Source organism: Eulemur rufifrons, chromosome 7 (assembly GCF_041146395.1).
Source record: "Eulemur rufifrons isolate Redbay chromosome 7, OSU_ERuf_1, whole genome shotgun sequence".
Classification (NCBI taxonomy): Eukaryota; Metazoa; Chordata; class Mammalia; order Primates; family Lemuridae; genus Eulemur; species Eulemur rufifrons.
In genome coordinates this window covers 223,443,858-223,464,795 of record NC_090989.1, presented here as the reverse complement: position 1 = coordinate 223,464,795, position 20,938 = coordinate 223,443,858, and the positions used below count along the sequence as shown (strand labels likewise).

At 41.9% G+C, this 20,938-nt stretch overlaps 1 protein-coding gene across 8 annotated transcripts in view; it reads left to right on the top strand.

The window, feature by feature from the left end:
- Positions 1-20,938, top strand: part of TJP2 (tight junction protein 2) — an 87,898-nt gene that overhangs the window by 54,651 nt on the left and 12,309 nt on the right. For all 8 annotated transcript variants that reach the window (XM_069476432.1, XM_069476435.1, XM_069476436.1 and 5 more), the window contains exons 4-17: positions 971-1,073; positions 2,797-3,415; positions 7,215-7,318; positions 7,939-8,092; positions 9,360-9,468; positions 9,574-9,707; positions 10,296-10,362; positions 10,940-11,090; positions 15,294-15,402; positions 16,526-16,736; positions 17,389-17,576; positions 18,339-18,434; positions 19,178-19,257; positions 19,863-20,073. In XM_069476432.1, coding sequence (XP_069332533.1) covers positions 971-1,073; positions 2,797-3,415; positions 7,215-7,318; positions 7,939-8,092; positions 9,360-9,468; positions 9,574-9,707; positions 10,296-10,362; positions 10,940-11,090; positions 15,294-15,402; positions 16,526-16,736; positions 17,389-17,576; positions 18,339-18,434; positions 19,178-19,257; positions 19,863-20,073 — 2,336 coding nt within the window. The remainder of the gene's footprint in view (positions 1-970; positions 1,074-2,796; positions 3,416-7,214; positions 7,319-7,938; positions 8,093-9,359; positions 9,469-9,573; positions 9,708-10,295; positions 10,363-10,939; positions 11,091-15,293; positions 15,403-16,525; positions 16,737-17,388; positions 17,577-18,338; positions 18,435-19,177; positions 19,258-19,862; positions 20,074-20,938) is intronic.

Sequence of the window (20,938 nt, the reverse complement as noted above, 5' to 3'; positions counted from 1 at the left end):
AACACATCAACTCTGGAGGGAGGAGGGGAGGGCAGTTGTTTCCACAGGAAGATAGTTACACATGTCACTCCTAGGTTTAGGAATCATTTGTGAACAAGGAGTTTAAAATTGGCAGGCCTTTCGCTGATTGATGCCTACCTAACACTATTTGTGTTTATTTTACATTACATTCTTTAAGAATTTAAGGAGGAGACTTTGGCTTAATGCTCATCTTATTCATAAGAAGGATGTGGAAATTAGGGGAAATTTACTACAGAAAAACACAAGTTTTTCCAACTGCCAGCCTTCTGGCCTGAGGGGATAATGTCTGTTCCCACAGGATAACTCCTGAGGGCAGAATCAAAAGTGAGCTGTCTGGCTGCACTGGCCAGATGGCTCACAAGTTTGGGTTCTGCTGCCATTTAAGGCCTCTATGGTCCTGTCAAAGTTAGTAGTCTTTCATATGGAGCAGTGTTAAATTTGTAAGTAATTTTTGGGCTGAGCTGAAGTAATAGTTAGGATTCTGTGACCTCAAAATTTCTTTAAGAATCTGAGGCAAGCTCTTGACCTCTTTTCCTCCAAGAAAGCACAGATAGATACATACCTACTTTGGGGGAGTGTTTGTGGACTTTCTGAAGCCCACTATGCAGCCTGGGCAATGGGGCACTGATAACAGAAATTCCTTTTGCTGTCTAGACCGTGTCCCCATCGAGTGCCTCCTGGAGTGACCCTGTGGCTTGGGGAGGGCAGGCCTCTTTCTCCGCAGGTGGACACTCTCTATTAGCCACTCTCAAAATGGAGCTGTGTGGCTCCCAGTGACTTTCCTCAGGAGAGCTCAGACCAAGTAGACTGAGCCTTGGGAGTCATCAGACACGGAGCCCTTCAGTCAGCATTTAGGTCAATTTGCTGCTTCTATTTGTTCCTAAATAAATTGATTTATAATGAACAGAGAGGAGTTTTTTCAGAACCCATTTTCATTTCTTGTTTACAGAGAAAATGACAGAGTGGTCATGGTGAATGGCACCCCCATGGAGGACGTGCCCCATTCATTTGCAGTTCAGCAGCTGAGAAAAAGTGGGAAGATCGCGGCTATTGTAAGTTCCGGGTTTGCTTTCAACTTGCCTCAATCGCGTTTTGTTTTTAAGCCCAGAAGAAAATTACCACTTGCTTTTAAGAATTTGACAAAATCACATAACCTAGGGACCTCTACTTCTTGGATCCTCAGAGCTTTTGGGAGGATGTGAAGATGTACGTATGTTATCCTCCCTGCCTTGCCTCAAGTCCTCCTGCAGACAATGATGCTCTAATCTGAGTGAATTTGCCTTATGAACCAGGTTAGACAATTATTCCCTAAGAGAATTGGCTAGATTCAGAACACTGGTAAAGCAGTATTAATTTGGAAAAAAAAAATTCAGCTTAAAAACTCATTTGTAAAGGCACAAACAAGATCTGTTTTGCCTTCATAGTCTAAGAATTCCTTAGAGGACAGTGGCAGTCTGTAGCATTCACTCACTCATTCATTCATTCAGCAAACACTGGCTGAGAATCAGCTGTGCGATGGTAGGCCACGAGGCGCTGGGGCCAGTCTGTCCTGCACGGAGTGTTCGCTCCAGCCGTGCAGGTGGACACATAAAGCAAGAATTGTAATAAAGTATGTTTAAGGGCAACGCTGGGGGGACATACCGTGTATATGGTATAACATAGCATATGGTATAATTTTTTTTTCAACTTTGTATTATGAAAATTTTCAAGCAAAAAGCAAAGTTGAAAGATCAGTGTAATAACATTTACATATCTTTGAAAGTGTTAATATTCTGCCATCTTTACCTGATCTCTATATATTTTGTAAACACTTGTATGTAGTTTTGGCAAACCATTTGAAGGAAAGTCAGACATGACAGTTCAATCCTGCTTACTTTAGCCTGCATCTCCTAAGAATAAGGACATTCATCTACATAACTATAATATTACCCTATCTAAGAAAATAATAACTCCATAGTTTCGTCTAATGTCCAGTTCATATCTAAAGATGTCATTGATAGACTTTTTTTCTTCCCCATCCAGGATCCAAAATTCACTCATTACATTTGATCATCGTCTCTTTAGCCCCTTATAATCTAGAAGGCTCCCTCTTTCCCCGTGCCCCTCACCCGCCCCACCCCCACTTTTTTAAAGTCATTGACTTGTTTTTTTACAATTTTTAAATTGATGCATGATAGACATACATAGTTTTGGGGTATGTGCGATATTTAATTCATATAATTTGTAAAGATCAAATCAGTGTACTTGGGATATTCATCATCTTAAATATTTGTCTTTTTTTAATGCCAGAAACATTCAAATTATTCTCTTCTAGCTATTTTGGAATGCACAACAGATTGTTGTAAACTATAGTCACCCTATGGATCTAACACTGGGTCTTACTTCTTCTATCAAACTATACGTTTGTATCCATTAATCAACTTCTCTTCATCCCCCCTCCCCTCTGGGCAGTTATATATAGAATGTCACACTTTCTGGATTTTCATTTGAATTTTATAATAGTGATTTAGGCCTCTGAGGCTTTTCAGACTTCAGTAGAAGCAGATTTTGGAGGTATCATTATTATTAGTTTAATTCAAGCGTCACAGTCAGAGTCTTATTTGTTTCTAACCCTCTGAAGTTCTATTGTCTCTGTTTTCCTGACGAGGAACCTGAACCTTAGTGAGTTGGCCAGGGGCACAGTTTTACTGGAACCAGGACTCTTGGCCACTGCGTTCCCTATTCAGTTGTGATTGTCCTGTGTCCGCATTGCCATTGCGTTTGTTTGGACGACAGGTGGTCAAGAGGCCCCGGAAGGTGCAGGTGGCCCCGCTGCATGGCAGCCCTGCCCTCAATCACGATGACCGGGCCTTTGAGGTGATGGACGAGTTTGACGGCAGAAGTTTCCGCAGTGGGTACAGCGAGAGGAGCCGGCAGAGCAGCCACGGGGGGCGCAGCCACAGCTGGGAGGACAGCCCCGAGCGAGGGCGTCCCCACGAGCGGGCGCGGAGCCGGGAGCGCGACCTCAGCCGGGACCGGAGCCGCGGCCGCAGCCTGGAGCGGGGCCTGGACCACGACTACGAGCGCGCCCGGGGCCGCAGCCGGGGCCGCAGCCTGGAGCGGGGTCTGGACGACGACTTTGGGTCACGCCAGCACCGGGACCGCAGCCGCGGCCGGAGCATCGACCGGGACTATGGCCAGGCCTACGACCCCGACTACGAGCGGGCCTACAGCCCGTCGGCGGAGTACGGCCGCAGAGCCCAGCGCGACGCCCGGTACCCGGTGGCCCGCAGCCGCGAGCACCTGCGCTCCCGCAGCCCCAGCCCCGAGCCGAGGGGGCGGCCAGGGCACGCGGACCAGCAGGACCCGGACAGGCCCATCGGGGTCCTTCTGACTAAAAGCAAAGCAAATGAAGGTAGGCATGCTTGGTGCCGGAAGAAAAGCACTGTGACGATGTAGCACTTAACATCTGCCGGCATTGACCTAACTGTTTGATAACTGTTAGTTTAATATCAAAACCACATCCGGAGGGAGTTACTCTTGTATCGTCATTTTATAGACAGTGGAACTAAGGCACAGAAAGGTTCGTTGACTTGCACAAAGTTGTGCCATCAGTGGCAGAGCCAAGGCTGCTGAGCTTTTTGGCCTTGAACTACCAAGCCGCTGGTTCTCAGAGCATCGTTAGAGATGCAGATTCTCAGGCCCCGGCCCAGCCCTACTGGGTCAGAAACCACGGGGTGGGTCCCTGGACTATATGTGTTGATAAGCTGTCCTGGTGACCTTGAGGCATCTCAAGTTGGAGAAACCACAGGAGAGGACAGTATTCTGGCTAACCTTTGAATTTCTGCTCTATGCCAGAGGCCATGCTGAATACATATTCCATTATTTAGTCCTCACAAGAACCCTGTGTGGTAGGAGGCTCCATTTCTGATTTACAGGTGAGAGATACCATGGTACAGAGGGATTTGTGGTACATGTCCACAGATGGGGCAGGCTCTAGCCCAGTCTGCCCATCCCACGTTGCACACACACTCGATCACATCCAAGATTCACTAAATTCCTGCAGCTAGAGAAGCTAGTAGCACCTGCAGTTTATGGGTGAGGATTCTGAAACTCAGACTGGGGAAGCAGCTTGCCCATGTCTTGAAGCCGGTAAGTTAAGTGGTGGAGCTAGAACTCAACCACTGTTTCCCCTGGAAATACGTGATAGGTAAACCAGGTGAATGAACAGGGCTTTTGAGCCTAGTGTTGAGCTATTTCTAGGATCAGTTCTTGTCTTCTGACTTTTAAAATTCCTTGTAACATATAACATCTTTCGTCTCCTTTTGTTCTTTAATTGTTCCCCTTCTAAGAGGAAAAAACATAAAGAGCCCCTGAGAATGCAAAGTGAGAGACTCCCTGCTTTTTAGGTTTGGGATTTGCATTTTAATAGCCTGTCAGATGAGAGGGTTTGCTTTCCTTAGTTTTTCATGAGTTGAGTTATGTAACTAGGTGCTTGTGGTAATAACTGAAGAATGATGCAGGGATATAATGGGATACCAGGAATCCAGTCCAAGAGAGTAAAGGTGAGAGTTGAGATTGCATTATCTCTGAGGAGTGTGCATCTCAGGAGGTGTAAGGATTTCACAGAGTCTTTATATCCATTTGTAATGAGATAGTCATTCATTAATCCCTAAGAATTGCAGAGTAGGAACCATCCTACATCCAGATTGAAAGGTGGATTGTAGAGAAGTTTCAAGAAAGATAATTTGGCCTGCGATCCCCTTCAGAGAGGTCTAACACCCACTTTATCGGACACCCACCCTGGATTCTTGAATTACCTAAGGCACTGCTTTCAGATGTCCCCCTTTCCTTCCCTTCCCCCTCCTATCACAGAGAGAACCACATCTGTAGACAGTCATGGATGTACCTGCATATCAAAAATTTGAACAGAAGTTTCATGGAACAGTGGTTATTCTGCTGTGTGATGCAGTCTGAGAGGTTCCATTACATTATATTTCATTACATTTAAAACTGGCTGGTTGCAACTTACTAATTTGATTGATTTATTTATTTTGTGGGACAGGGTCTCGGCTTTGTCGCCCAGGCTGGAGTGCAACAGGGTGATCATAACTCATTGTAGCCTCCAACTCCTAGGCTTAAGTGAGTCTTGTTCCTCAGTCTCCTAAGTAGCTAGGACTACAGGCACAAGCCACCAGGCCCAGTTAATTTTTAAATTTTATATAGAAATGGGATCTCACTATGTTGCCAAGGCTGGTCTTGAACTCCTGGCCTCTAGTAATCCTCCCGCCTCAGCCTCCCAAAGTGCTGGGATTATAGACATGAACTACGGCACCTGGCTGCTAAATTGATCTTAAGACCCACTAATGGATTGCAACCCACAATTTAAAAAGACATTATCTGTCCTAAGAGACTGTCTAAATCATGACTGGTCTTCGTAAATCAGGGGGAAAGGGGGCTATACTTTTTTGTGATATAGCATTTTACTCTTTCTTGGCCATTTTCTTTGTCAGATTTGGAAATCATTAAACAAAAAAAAAGTTCTACTTTTTAAAAGAATATTTTTTGCCACCCTTTGCTAAGATTACGCAATAACTTAACTATCACTGGCTAGGGTTGCATAAGATCTAATCTTTAAAGAAATCTGACAGTAGGCAAGACCTACATTTGATGAATTCTTATGGCCAGCTATCACATTTCATGGGCACCACATTGCCTTGCTTGTAAATGTCTTAACGCTGGTCAGCTGGTTTATTTTTCGTCACTTAAGAAATGCCTGTATACACACCAATAAGTCTATTTGCAAACTTTATAATAAGAGTGCAGTTTTTAAGAGGATAGAGGAATTGTTGCTAATACCAGAAAGAAGTTATCACTTAAGCTTGTCTGGGCTGTGAGGCCATCTGAGCAGCAGAGGGCCTTCGTCCATGACGGTAGCGACAGCCTTTCCCTTCCGCCTTCCTTGACTGTCGGCTTCCCAAAGGGGTGGGGGATGGGCCTCAACACTTTGAATCATTGTGGTAAGATCTGGTGCTGACAGGTTTACTGTGAGTCATTGAAAACTTATCTTTATATCTACTTCATACCTTTCCTGTATTGTAGGAAGTTACTTTGTTTTGTAATTAAAAGGTTTTCAGTCAGAACAATAAAAAAATTTAAATGTGCCTGTTTGAAAACCTGCTAGGTTGTGGTAGCTTCTTAAAATAACCAAAATTCATCCTTAAAATATATAATTTTACAAGCTTAATAAGTAAAATCAGAATAGCCTGAACAGCATTGAAAGTCTTTTAAAGTACGCATACTTAGTAAATACAGTATTTTTTCTTTTGATAGCAATTCAAAGTCCATAGACTTCTCCAAAGCTATGCTGGTTTTTGTTAAATGCTTTACTAATTGCTGCGCCTGGCTTCTTTACCCTTTTCTTCACACTCGGAATTTCTGTTGGTGCCAAACCCCACATGATCTGAGTTGTTATAGATTATACTGTGCTATTTGCAGGGCCTTCCTGTGGGCAGTCTCCCTGTCAGCAGAACATTCCGATTAAGGTGTGCTAAATTGTCTTTTCCTCCCCAACATTTTATTTGAAAAGTGTTAATTTTATAGCAAATACCCATATAGCTTTCACCTAGTTTTACCAGTTGTTAACATTTTGTCACATTTGGTGTCTTTTTTCCTCCTTCTCCCTCTTCCCCTCCCCTCCCACCCACCTTATCTCGCTCAGAGGGTTTTTTGGAACCACTTGAGAGTCAGTTGCAGGCAACTCAGCCGTCACCTGTACATATTTCAGCAGGTATCTCCCAAGAATAAGAACGTTTTCCTACATCACCATAATGCCATTATCACCTTAACAAAAGTAACATTAATCTCACTTTAAAATAGTATAGTTCATTTTCAGATTACTCCAAAGTAATGTGACCCACTCTCCTTTCTCCATTCCCTCAGTGGATCAAGGATCTAATGAAAGGTTATGCATTGTGTTTGGCTTTTGTCTCTTAATCTAGAACAGTGCTCCTACCTCTTTTGTTTTTTATGACGCGGACTTTTTTCAGAGTCCAGGCTAGTTATCTTACAGAATGTCCTATCCACAAAATTAATTTTTTATGAATATTTTTAAATAGTCCTGAAAACCAGACTAAGGTTTGATGACACCTATGTCATCAAGTTTTCTGAACAACTTGATGACATAGGTGTATGTTTCTGTGTTTGTCTCCTAGAGTATGGTCTCCGGCTTGGGAGCCAGATCTTCATCAAGGAAATGACCAGAACAGGCCTGGCGACTAAAGACGGCAACCTTCACGAAGGGGACATAATTCTCAAGGTGGGTGGATGAGGGTAGAGAACAGTAGTGTGCGTGCTGGAGTTCATAGCCTGCATTTCCACATTCAAGTGCTAATACGGTGAAACTCAGTTGTGATGGCATCAGTAGTAATGCAGAGGCCAGAAGAGAACATAGTGAGATGATTTTTATCAGAGAAACCAGACTTGGAGGTTTGTAACAGTTTAATGTCAGAAAAACAAACAAACAAACAAACTCCATGACTACTTTCTTCTTCCCTGTTTATTTAAGGTTTAGGTTCCTAGGCCCTAAACTAAGGAAAGGTGAGAAGGAGAATTGGTGGTATATGAATGCTGAATATTTAATAGTTCTTGTAAACCTCTCTGGTCAAGAAACACGTTCCAGTAGTAAACCAAACCATCGTCTTGAGCTTGGACGTTAAATAAATTAGCAGAGTAACTTAAACCTGTATTTGTGATCCAGGCATGCAGGATTATATTTAATTTAAAGGATAATTCATTTTTAGTCAGTCATCCTAAAGCACATGTCTGTTTGAATATCTGAGCAAAACCTTTGTATTTTTAGTCAGGGAAAATATGAATTTTCTGCTTTGCTGGGAATAGTCGTAATGCATATAACATTACCATTCTTCATAAACACAGATCAATGGAACTGTAACTGAGAACATGTCTTTAATGGATGCTCGAAAATTGATAGAAAAGTCGAGAGGAAAACTGCAGCTAGTGGTGTTGAGAGACAGCAAGCAGACCCTCATCAACATCCCGTCCTTAAACGACAGTGACTCGGAAATAGAAGGTAAAGGAAGAGGCTGTGAGCTTGACTGGGGGTAAAGAAAGCTGTTGCTTCTGTATTCTTATCTCTATTCAGCATAGCCGTCCAGCGGGAATTTAAATTTCCCATGAAAGCCTCCCTTTTAAACTTTAATCCCAGAAGATCAGTGTTTGGTTGTTATTTGCTTATTAAAGGGTCTGTTGAAATTAGGTTTCCAATATGAAATTCTGGTGCACTTGTGAACTCCCAGAGGACAATTAATTAGGCCACTAAAAGCAAAACTTGTTAGTAAAATGTGAACTAACCATAACATTTATACATTTGCCAATTGCTCATTCTTGTACTTAGTTGTGTGGTTTTTTAAAAGCAGCTTATTAGTATTTCCAACAAAGAGAAGACAGTTTGTACAACAGCTAAAACAGATAGACATTATAATAGAATCAAAATGGCTAATGTTTTGGTATTTATTATTAATAGTTAGCAATCTGTGCCACCCCTCTTTAAAGACCAGTAGTCATTACTTGAGTATGAATTACAGGTAGGATAACATTTTAATATTGTAAAAATTGCCAATAAAAATAAGTAGTCATAATATATCCTATTATTATACTATTTGTTTTGTGCAGAAAAGTTGAGAAAACGTTAAGTTCTCAAATCATAAAATAGGCTTTTGTTGATTTTTTAAAAAAAGAATTTATTTGTAAAACCTTAAAACTCACTTTAGTTTTCAGTGTATCAAAAGTCATTCACTGCTATGGGTGCAGTGCAGGAAAACAAAAGAAGCATGGAAAATAATCTCAGCATGTTAGGGGTTTTAGTTTACTTCCTTGCTACTCAAAGTGTGGTCCTCAGCGCCCAGCAGCATCAGAGTCATCTGGGAGCTTGATAGAGGTATAGAATCTCAGGCCCCACCCCACAATGACTGCATCTTAACAAGATCCCTGGGACATTTGTATGCACCTTAAAGTTTGAGAAGCACTAATCTGTTTGGTAAGAATGAATGTATATGTCTACAATGCAATAATTGAATTTCAACTCTTCGATAGCTGCTTTGATGGAAAGTTGGATAAAAGAGAAATACGCAATTCTGAATTTGGCTTCCTCTTTATTAATTAATGCCTTTCCCTTGAAACAATCAAGTTTTCTTTCCCCAGGGAAAGACTAAGACTAATAGCACATTTACTGTCTGCCTCTCTTCTATTCCCCGTGTTTCCTATCCAGAAAATACTATAATTTCTGGTACATGTCTTAAATATTTGATTAGAAAGTCTTCTCTTATTTTTGAAACCAGATATCTCAGAAATAGAGTCAAACCGATCGTTTTCTCCAGAGGAGAGACGCCAGCAATATTCCGACTATGACTATCATTCCTCAAATGAGAAGCTGAAGGAAAGGCCAAGGTAAGAGGATGTCTGTTTTTCCTGGCACACGTCACTGTGAGTGTACACACCTGTGTGTTTGTGAATCTGTTACCTCATGAGACATTCACGTGACCTGTGCTTAAGTTCAAGAGAGGACACACCGAGCAGACTGTCCAGGATGGGCGCCACACCCACTCCATTCAAGTCCACGGGGGATATTGCAGCTGCGGTTGTCACGGAGACCAACAAGGAACCCCGATACCAAGAGGAACCCCCAAGTGAGGCTTTAAGATCCCTTAGTTGCAACAGTTGTGTTCAGAAGTGTGTGCTTATTAATTCCACAGGGTGGCTGGAAGGAGAGAGAGAAATATAAAGTCCTTCCCATATATGGGAGAGGCCCTCTTCTCTCTGAACATTGAAAAGATATAAAATAAAAGCCTTTTCTATATGCCATCAAAATTGGTCACATTTTGTTATATTTGATGAGTTGAGGTCTTTTTTGTCTCTCATTCTCAATCCCAATCTCATCCAACCCTGCGCCTGCTACCCTACAATTATCATAATTTTATATGCGTAAATATTTATAGGAAAATGATACCATTATTATATTTTTTAAGTTATAAAAAGTGCTATCTTCTTGTACGTGTGATTGTGCATCTTGTGTTTTAGTGGTTCATTTCTCAAACCATTGGCACGTGCCAATGCCTCAGAGTTAAACTTCACCTTAGGGACTTCTTTTTGTTTGTGATGATATATAGGGAGCATGTGATATAGACTTAAGTTTATTGTGGATTTTGTGATCTTTATATTTAGAACAAACTCCTCCTAGTCCAGTTTGATAACAGGAGATGTGTTTTAATCTGCAGCTCCTCCACCAAAAGCAGCCCCGAGAACTTTTCTTCGTCCTAGTCCTGAAGATGAAGCAATATATGGGTATGTATTTCTTTCTCTCTGTTTCCCCCTTTCGTCTCATACACAGCTTTGTCTCCTTAACTGAAATCCAGAAGAATGGTGTTTTTTAACCTACAGATGGTGATTTTGCACATTATCAGCCACCTTTAACCAACCCCTGTTGCTAGTGTTTATGAGAAAGAGGGATCATTTGTAGGAAAAGCAAAATGTGGAAGTGGGTGAACTCTGTGATGTTAATGTTGTCTGCTTGTCTATCTGGCTACTTTTCCAGAAAGTTATTCTGAATATTTGTATCTGCCAGGTAAACAACTCCCAAGTAGGTGCAGTATTGCTAGACTGTGGTGCCCAGGAGTGACTGCAGGGATGAGACGGTCCCAGCCTATGGGGGAGGGGGAGGCGCGGCACAGGGCTCTGCAACTGATGAAGCATGAAAAATAACCCTGGTTCAGTGGTGTTCAAGAGTAGCACCCTCCTGGGTTAGGATCCTGCTTCCTTGGACCCAGGCTGTGTCTTTATTTGACAAGAGCTATGTGGAGCCAACAGGCTTTCCTTAAGAAGTATCTCCCATCTTTTCTTCCCGAAACTGAACTTGTTGCAGCCCTAATACCAAAATGGTGAGGTTCAAGAAGGGAGACAGTGTTGGCCTCCGTCTGGCCGGTGGCAATGACGTCGGGATATTTGTCGCTGGCATTCAAGAGGGTACCTCGGCGGATCAGGAAGGCCTTCAAGAAGGAGACCAGATTCTGAAGGTAAGAAAAGCCCGGCTTTGTTTCTAGAAGTGACTTGGAAAGAGTGGGCTTTTCCAGTGTTCTTTCAGAGGGAGGAGGAAGCGGTCCAGTGTGTAGAAATGGACCAGCTGTAGGTGTGCTGACGGCCAGCAATGAGATCTCTATTCCTAGAGTGGGCGTTCCTATCTTCTCAGTCCTGGGACCTAAAACTCACCCCTGTGTCTGTGGAAATTTGTAGTGTTTAAAACCCTTGTCAAGATTTTTATGGGTTTGATGAACAACAACAAAAAAGAAAAAAAAATTAACTCTGACTAAGGGCCTACAAGTAAGATCTTTCTACAAGGTCTTCCTAATTTTCGGGTTTTCCTTGTGTTCTCCCTGCCTGGTGTCCCTCCTAGGGAAGTGCCCTAGAACTGAACAAAGGTGGGTGTTGGCATCAGACTGGGTGATTTGAATCCTGTTCTAGCCTCTCATTAGTTCTGTGACCCTGGCTCACCCTGAGACTCGGATTTCTGTCCCTGTTCAGCAGGGATAAGCATACGTGCCTCTCAGGGACCCTGGGAAGATTAGAGGAGATAGCACAAGGCAGCCAGCCGAGTCCCTGGCACAGAGCAGGAAGGGCGATGTCCATTCTTTTTTCTTATTGGAAGAGAACAAATAGCTGCCACTCAATGTTATTTACATCTAAAATTGTCCAGAAAAGGGAATTCCTGATTAATCAAATATTGGTACTTTTTAAGTTACTGTATGTTTGTAAAATCTATTGGTGTTAAAGCAGTAAAAAGTGATAACTTTGATATTTTTTGAGAGAGAGAGAGATATATATATAGATGCATTCTTTGTTGACTTCAGAATAAACTTCAAGAATATCAAGTATCTTACTATTATAAAAATATAGAATGCCAGGGAATTGTCTTTATTGGAATTTCTGCTTCTATAAACTTGAAGTTTTTATATATGAGTTTTTTCCTTGTTAACTTTAGTGAAATGTCCATATGTAATAAACAAAAGGGTCTGGTAAGAGTTTCTAGGCTCCAAAGAGAGGGGAGAAAAAAAGTTGCAGAATTAGGAACCAGGGAGCAAAGTACAGAAAGAGGCGATCCCCTTCCTTCTTGGCACTTGGCCTCATTGCGGTAGTTCAGATTTCGTTTCTGGAGCAGATGAAGGACAAATCTTCATCATGAGCTTCGTGAAAGCTTTCCAGTGAAACCCTAGACCCTCCTTGCTTGGTTCTGGTCAGGATCCTAGAAGACTGAGTGTACCTGAGTGAACATCCTGGTACCGCATGGTCCTAGGAAACACCTCTCACCAAATGCTAGGGATGGAACTGGAGGACATTATTTCAAATGAAATAAACCAGGTACAGAAAGACAAATATTGCATTTTCACAGTCATATATGGGACCTAAAAAAAATTGATCTCATGGAGGTAGTGAATAGAATGGTGGCTACTAGAGGTTGGTAAGGATGGTGGGTAGGGGAAATGAAGGGGTGTTGGTTAATGGGTAATACTGTTAAATAGAAGGAAAAAGTTCTAGTGTTCAATAGTGCAATAGGGCAACTATAGTTAACAATAATTTATTGTATTTCAAAATAGCTAGAAGTATTCAAATGTTCCCAACATAAAGCAATGATAAATGTTTAAGGTGAGTCATGTCCCAATTACCCTGATTTGATCATTTATACATTGTATGCTTGTATCAAAATATAACATGCACTCCATGAATATGTACAATTATTATGTATCAATAAAAAATTAAAAAAAATTTTTAAAAATCCCATCCCAGTGCCAGCTAATACCGATTTACTCTTGGGAAATATGCTAATGAAGAAGAAAGGACATTTTTCATAACTAGTGTGAGGCCATAGAAAGCCAGCTTGAAACTTAGAGCTTTTGCTCATTACGGTTCAGGAATGAGATATATTTGTATTGCAGGGGGAAAAAAAGATTTTCTCAGTTTTCGTGAAGAAAAGGAGTGACTTCCCGTAGGAGCTCGGCAGTCAGACCTCTCTAAGTCGTCAGCAAAGATAGGGAGAGTGGCTTCAATGGGTAAAAAGTCATGGTACTCAGCACTCATACTTATGAAAGTGTTGTGTTTCCTGTTATCACTGGGGCAACAAGGCAGCAAGTGTGGGAACTCGCTGCTTTTGCAGTAATCCTGTACGGAGGTCAGGCAATAATAGGTGGTCCTCGTTCTTGGGTGCGAATAAATTTTCTGTTGACTACAAAGGGAGTCCTCAGTTCTCCAAAGGTTTGAAAAGGATTGAGTTTGCCTACCAGGATGGAGAAGCTGCTACACAATTGCAAGTTGTCGCTGATACAGAATCCTTTCCAGGCTCGCAGCAGACACAGCTAGACCCTGCAGACTACTAAATAGCTAGTGAAAGGGGATATTTATTGGAAAGGACTGTACAGTCTAACCTTGAATATAAAAGTACTGCCCCGGCTTTTTTTTTCATTTTAATTTGTTTCAGTGTTCCTTTTCATAGCCAAGTTGAATATATGAAGTGAGCCATGTACAGATGCTAATCACATTTTTCTGTTGCCAGATTTTTAGGCATGACTCTTTGTTTTGTAAAGGTGACACCCTCCCGTGCGGAACTAAAGCACGAGTGTGCTGTGCTGTGGTGGAATATGTGCCTTATCAGTAACAGATACATGTGCTTCTGTTTATTCCTACTTGGTTTGAATGTCCTTTTGTTTATTATATGTCTGGTAGGGTTGTCATTTCTTTCAGAAACTTTTAGGGGATGGAAAAAAGGGAAAAAAACTTTGAGAGTTTGATTATTAGCCATGTGGTTTTTAAAGTGGAACTACCACATGTGCTTTAATTTTGACTGTTACAGTATTTGGCTTGATCAAAGGTCAGTCTCACATGGTCACAGAGATGGACAAAGGGATGTCCAAGATCCTCCCCCAGCCCTGTGGCCCTGTCTTATTTAAATAAACAAATATAAGCATATACGGTGCATGCAAAAACATACATGTGGCCATATATAGATACAGTTGTAGACAGGCAAATGGCACGAGAAAGGATTAGACATCAAAGTGCAGTGATCCCTAATCTCTGTCTCTGAGGGACAGAGAGGTAGGAATGACAGTACCTTAAATGTAAATATTGTTTCAAAGGAAAAGTTAACTTGATTGCTTTAGCAAATCACTTTATTTTAAAAGCACCAAATAAGGTTCAGTCTAATGCCTACTTAATCAAAAATTTTGGCTTTAATTAAGGCTCAACTAGTAATAGCTTTTTTCCCCATAATAAAGCATCACTTTGTGATTAAAAGGATTCTATAGTTCTCAATGACTGAAGAAAATATTTCATAGGAATTCTATATCTTCTTTTCATTTCTATAATATATTATTAAAATATCGGGCACTTTAAAATAACTTACATTTTGCTTATTTGTAATTCTATTTTAAAATAGTTTTAAAGGTACAGAATTATGATTTCAAAATGTCTTTTTCTTTGTGATGCATTTCAGTTTTACTTGCTTTTGAACTCATATTCCAAAAACTATTTACAGTGTCCCATATTCAATCATTGGGAAATAAATGTTGTGGGCTCCTTGCCAGAAATATGTGCGGGTCGGAAGTTTAAATATATTTAATACAAGGCTCTGTATTAGACTAAAATTTTACCATATAAGGCTAATACTCCTTAATTTTATAAACAACTTTCAGTTTTATAAATACATGTTAAACACCTTTTAGGTGATAGAAGGTATAGGAGAAAGGTAGAATTGATCAGAATTCTTATTTGCAGAGTTTTATTTGAACCAATTTAAAAACAGCATGAATACTGGGTGGGCCAGCGTGCTCATTTGCCACAATCCCCACCACTCCCTATTGCATTATAGTTGTCTGTTTCATACTTGTACATCACCTTCCTGGCCACTTCTTGGGATACTCAAGGAAGAGAGGGAGACAGAAACAACCACAAGAAATTCTAGTCTGCCCTGGTGATGAGTCCTTGATTCAATGGCTTGTCCCTAAGAGGTGGTCGGCAGTGTGGGGAGGCAGCAAGGTGGAGTGATGCCCACACAGCGGAAGCCCATAGCAAAGTGCTGAGTGGAGGGCTTGAGTAGAGACACTGAGGACTTCTTTACATCATGGTTTTGCTCTCAGCAGACCCCGATAAAAACAAACAAATAAAACTCTCAGGTGGCCCGTTACTATAAACTTTTTTTATTTTTTTCTTTTTCTGTTTTTCCCTCCTATCAGGTGAACACACAGGATTTCAGAGGGCTGGTTCGGGAGGACGCCGTTCTCTACCTGTTAGAGATCCCCAAAGGTGAAATGGTGACCATTTTAGCTCAGAGCCGAGCTGATGGTGAGCAAGTTTGGTCATTTAATTTAGTTGGGGGGAGGTGGGTAGGGGAAGGATGACCGAGGTGTCTTGGGACCAGAATAGGCTAATCTGGGTTTTTAAAAAAACTGAAGTGGATCTTGACACCTAATTCCTGGGTCACAGGTGTTTGGAAAAAATTTAGGTGCCATTTAACTTTCCATAAAAATGTTTTCTGTGCACCTCCTGAAATAATTTCACTAGGTGTGTCAGTTTGGAATAAAATTGCTTTTCTGAACAGGGATACCTCCTTAAGTTCCGCCTGGAGGTATTGTTGAGCTTCCATGTGACATATGCAAAGGACCGTGCCTGCTGCTGGTGCCCACATTAACCCTTACCTGTCTGACAGTTGCTTCACCTCCCAGCCCTTGTCTGCAAAGTGGACGTTGGTAGTATCTTCCCTGTCTGCTGCAGAGATCGATTGGCAACTGTATTAGGGTTCTCCAGAAAACAGAGCCTATAGGAGATACTGGAATCAACAGAAGATAAAGGGATTTATTACAAGGAGTTGGATCCCATATTTTTGGAGGCTGGCAAGTGCCAAGATCTGCAGGTTGAATCGGTGGGGTGGAGACCCAGGAGAGCCAATGATTTAGTTCAAGTCCGAAGGCCTGAGAACCAGGAAAGCCAATGGTGGTGTTCTAGCATAAGGGCAGGGAAAAAAGCCGATGTCCCTGTCCATAGGCCATCAGGCAGGAAGAGTGATTCTCTCTTGCTTGAGAGAGTTGCTGCTTTTTGTTCACTTCAGGCCTTCAACTGATCGGCTGAGGCCCACCCAGATTGGGGAGGGCAGTCTGCTTTGCTCGATCCTCCCCCCCCCCCCCCCCCCCCCCCCCCCCCCGTTTAAATGTTAATCTCATCCCAAAACACCCTCACAGAAACACCAGGAATAATGTTTGACCCAATATCTGGGCATTTCTTGGCCCAATCAAGTTGACACATAAAGTTAACCATTGCAGCAACTCACAGTTAGTTATCGGAGCTGAGACTCCCCTAGGGCCTGTGCCCTGCCTGGACAGGAGGTAGAGGAGTTGAGCAGACATGGGAGAAGCCGATCGCTTTATCTTTAGCTAAGCCAAATGCAGCAAACAATGCTTTTGCCTTTCAGTGTATAGAGACATACTGGCTTGTGGCAGAGGGGATTCGTTTTTTATAAGAAGCCACTTTGAATGTGAGAAGGAAACTCCACAAAGCCTGGCCTTCACCAGGGGGGAGGTCTTCCGAGTGGTGGACACTCTGTATGACGGCAAACTGGGCCACTGGCTGGCTGTGAGGATCGGAAACGAGTTGGAGAAAGGCTTAATCCCCAACAAAAGCAGGTATCTGAGATCGCACTTCCCATGCACCCCTCTTCATCCCTCTCCCTGCAACAAACAACAGAACTCCCCAAAAGGAAACCCTGCATGACTTTATTATCTGTCATTGTCTACTTCTTGTTCACGGGGAGTGGCCTGAACTGTAAATGGCCACCAGTTGGATTGCTGTGTGCAGCATCACGCGTTGGCTGTGTTTGAGTGATTTCCCGAGGAGCGTCCGCCGCCTTGCGTAGCGTACAAGGGAGATGCCGAGCGGCTGTAGCACACAGCACACCTTTCAGAGACAGGTCACCCCTGCCGTGTGCCTGGTCCTTGGGGAGGCTCATGTACCCCAGTGAACACTTGCTGGTTGGCTGCCAGCGTGGGACCCTAGAACAGATACCTGTATTTTAGCAGGTGTGTTTACTGTATGCCTGCGTCTCAGAATGAGCCACCTTTAGCATGTTTATTACTGAGCTACCTCTGGCTTTTTTGCTGCTTCCGTTTGGAAGTGAAGGTCCCCGTGTTCCCCACCCTCTGAAACTTCTGCATTGTCATTGCCGAATCTTCTCTAATCTGAGTTCATAGTTCAAATTGACTAGATTTGGTTCATGATGTGCACATTTGCCACATTTTCTGGCTTTAGAGATTTACTTCCTGTGGTTTCTTCTCTCAGAGCTGAACAAATGGCGAGTGTCCAGAACGCCCAGAGAGACAACGCTGGGGACAGGGCGGATTTCTGGAGGATGCGTGGCCAGAGATCCGGGGTGAAGAAGAACCTGAGGAAGAGTCGGGAAGACCTGACGGCCGTGGTGTCTGTTAGCACCAAGTTCCCAGCTTACGAGAGGGTCTTGCTGCGAGAAGGTGAGGGAGCTGCCTGCGGCCGGGAAAGGACCTGACTGGGCTCTGAGGCTGTTTACGTTTATTTTCAGACCATAATTGTCAAGTTCTAACTTAGCGACAGCACTGATGCCAAACCCAGGTTATAGAATTGAGATCGTATTCTAACAAGGCACACGACTCACAAAAAGGGAGCTGTTCAGACTCGTAAATGGAAGCATAGTTCCACAACCTAAAAAGAATTTTTAATGCCACCATTCAAAAATTCCCTTATATCACCAATAGCAAAGTTTATCTTTAAAAATGGTAAAGATAGGCCAGGCGCCGTGGCTCACACCTGGAATCCCAGGTCTTTGGAAGGCCAAGGCTGGAGGATCACTTGAGGCCAGGAGTTTAAGACCAGCCTGAGCAACAAAGCAAGACCCCACCCCTACAAAAAATAGAAAAATTGGTGGGGCGTGGTGGAAATGTGTCTGTGGTCCCAGCTATTCAGGAGGCTAAAGCAGGAGGATTGCTTAAGCCCAGGAGTTTGAGGCTGCAGTGAGCCATGATGACGCCACTGTACTCCAGCCTGGGCTACAGAGCAAGACTCTGTCTCAAAAAAAAAAAAAAAAAAAAAAGTAAAGATAGTGAAGGGAAAGAGCTGGTCTGAATTGGGGGTAGGAGAATACACAGTTTCTTTCATTTAGTTATGTTATTATCAAAAGCCTGAACAGTACATTTGCTGCTTATCTTAACAGCTAGGCAAGTATATGTGTTTTAACGGCCTTTCTTGTCTCGTTTCAGCTGGTTTCAAGAGACCTGTGGTCTTATTCGGCCCCATAGCAGATATAGCAATGGAAAAGCTGGCAAATGAGTTACCTGACTTATATCAAACTGCTAGTAAGTCTATCAGTATTTTTTGTTTTTGGTTTTTTTTTCTTCTCCCAAAATTTTTATTTTGAAAATTTCTAACATACAAAGAAGTTGACAGAATAATGAACATCCACATACCCCTTCAATTGGTGTCACCAGTTGTTAACATTTTACCACGTGCACTTTCTCTCCTCCACTCTGCTTGTAGAGAGACATACACATACAGGCACACCCTCTTTGAAAAATTTTTGCTGAATCATTTAAAAGTTTAAGTAGCGACATTAACACCTTTTCCCCTTACACTTACGTGAATCTCCTAAGAACAAGGACGTTTTCCTACACAACCATAGTATCATTATCACAGCCGAGAAATTGTAACGTTGATATAATGTTATTTAGTATACAGTCAACTTTTTAAATTTCCTCAATTGTCCCAATTATGTCCTTCATAGCTTTTAAAAAAAATTCAAGATACAACCGAGGACCGTACACGACATTTGATTTTGATGTATTTCTATGATTTTTATGTTTACTTTGTAGTGTCCACTTTTTCTCTAAATTTTTTTGTGGCGTTGATATTTTGAAGAATCCAAGCCAGTAGTCTCATAGAATAATCCTTGTTGGACTGGCTTCATGGTTAGATTTCAGTTAAGCATCTCATTAGAAGACATCTAATGTCAGATGTCCTATCATTGCTGATGCTAGGTTGGAGCATTTGGTTGTCACTCTTTTCTAAACAATTATTTAGTCCCTTGTTTTTGCTTTTGCAGAAACAGAACCAAAAGACGCAGGATCTGAGAAATCCAGTGGAGTGGTTCGGTTAAATACCGTGAGGCAAATTATTGAACAGGTGAGAAAATTCACCCGAGGTCCATGTGATCAGAAAGATTTAGATCGTGGTTTGCTGCAGTCACTTTTCGAGAGTAGCATCTGTATTTTAATAATCATTAAAATGTTAATGATAAAAAGTTAATGTAAACGCAAGCTATTTCACTGTGTGAAGACCAGTTACTGTTCTGTGGCGGTACATTTTTGGTTTTGGGGGTGTGGGTGGTTTGTATGTTTGTTTTTTGAGACAGACTCTCACTCTGTCTCCCCAAGTAAAGTACAGTGGCGTCATCATAGCTCATGGCAACCTCAGACTCCTGGGCTCAAGGAATCCTCTTGCCTCAGCCTCCTGAGTAGCGGGGACTGCAGGCATGAGCCACTGTGCCCAGCCCATTTTGTTTTTTTTCCGAGTTTTCAGCATGATACCAAATAATCTGTTAATTCATTTTATCAGCAGTTCTATCAGATTGATAATATTGAAGTGGACATAATGTGGAAGGAAATGTTTTCTGCTGTTTGATTTAAATTTATAAGATTTATCTAATGTAGTCTTTACTTATTAAAACAAAGTCTTTGATGCTGTATTACTTTATATACCCACTTATGGGCTTTCCCCATTTGTGACAGGATAAGCACGCACTACTGGATGTCACTCCGAAAGCTGTGGACCTGTTGAATTATACCCAGTGGTTCCCGATTGTGATTTTTTTCAACCCAGACTCTAGACAAGGTGTCAAAACCATGAGGCAGAGGTTGAATCCAGCATCCAACAAAAGTTCTCGGAAGTTGTTTGATCAAGCCAACAAACTTAAAAAAACATGTGCACATCTTTTTACAGGTAAGTGAAATTTCAAATGTAGTCTCTTTGCTCAAAAATGAAAATAGGGAATTGAAGCATGGAAAAAAATCAGAAAATAACCTGAATAGAGAATTTGAAATTCTGTTCTTGACTCCTTGAAAATTAGTTAATCCTATAAAATGGGTATATTAGACCCTGTCATTTGTGTATTGATTGAACTTTGCAATTTTGACTATTGGAAAATGAGCTAAAGATCCATGACATGGTAATAATAATTTTGAGGAGGTTCAGATTTTTATGTGGCATTGCAAAGGCTAGTGATTGAACCTGCCCCAGCACCCATGTCTCTCTATAGTGTTATTGTTCTCTACTTACCAGCATGCATGCTCTAACTTACAAAATGATAGGAACTTGGTTTCCTTATTAATAAATGTCCCCCAAATAGAAACTTGAGCACTCTGGATATTTATGATTTAATTATTACTACTGTTTTTTAGGTGTAATAATAATATTATGATTATGTTTTTTTAAAAAGAGACTTTATCGCACTCTGGGAGGCCGAGGCGGGTGGATCGTTTGAGCTCAGGAGTTCGAGACCAGCCTGAGCAAGAGCGAGACCCCGTCTCTACTAAAAATAGAAAGAAATTATATGGACAGCTAAAAGTATATATAGAAAAAATTGGCGGGGCATGGTGGAAATGTGTCTGTAGTCCCAGCTACTCGGGAGGCTGAGGCAGGAGGATTGCTTGAGCCCAGGAGTTTGAGGTTGCTGTGAGCTAGGCTGATGCCACGGCACTCACTCTAGCCCGGGCAACAGAGTGAGACTTTGTCTCAAAAAAAAAAAAAAAGAGACTTTATCTTTTAGCAATACATACTAAATAAATATTTATGGATGCCTAATGTG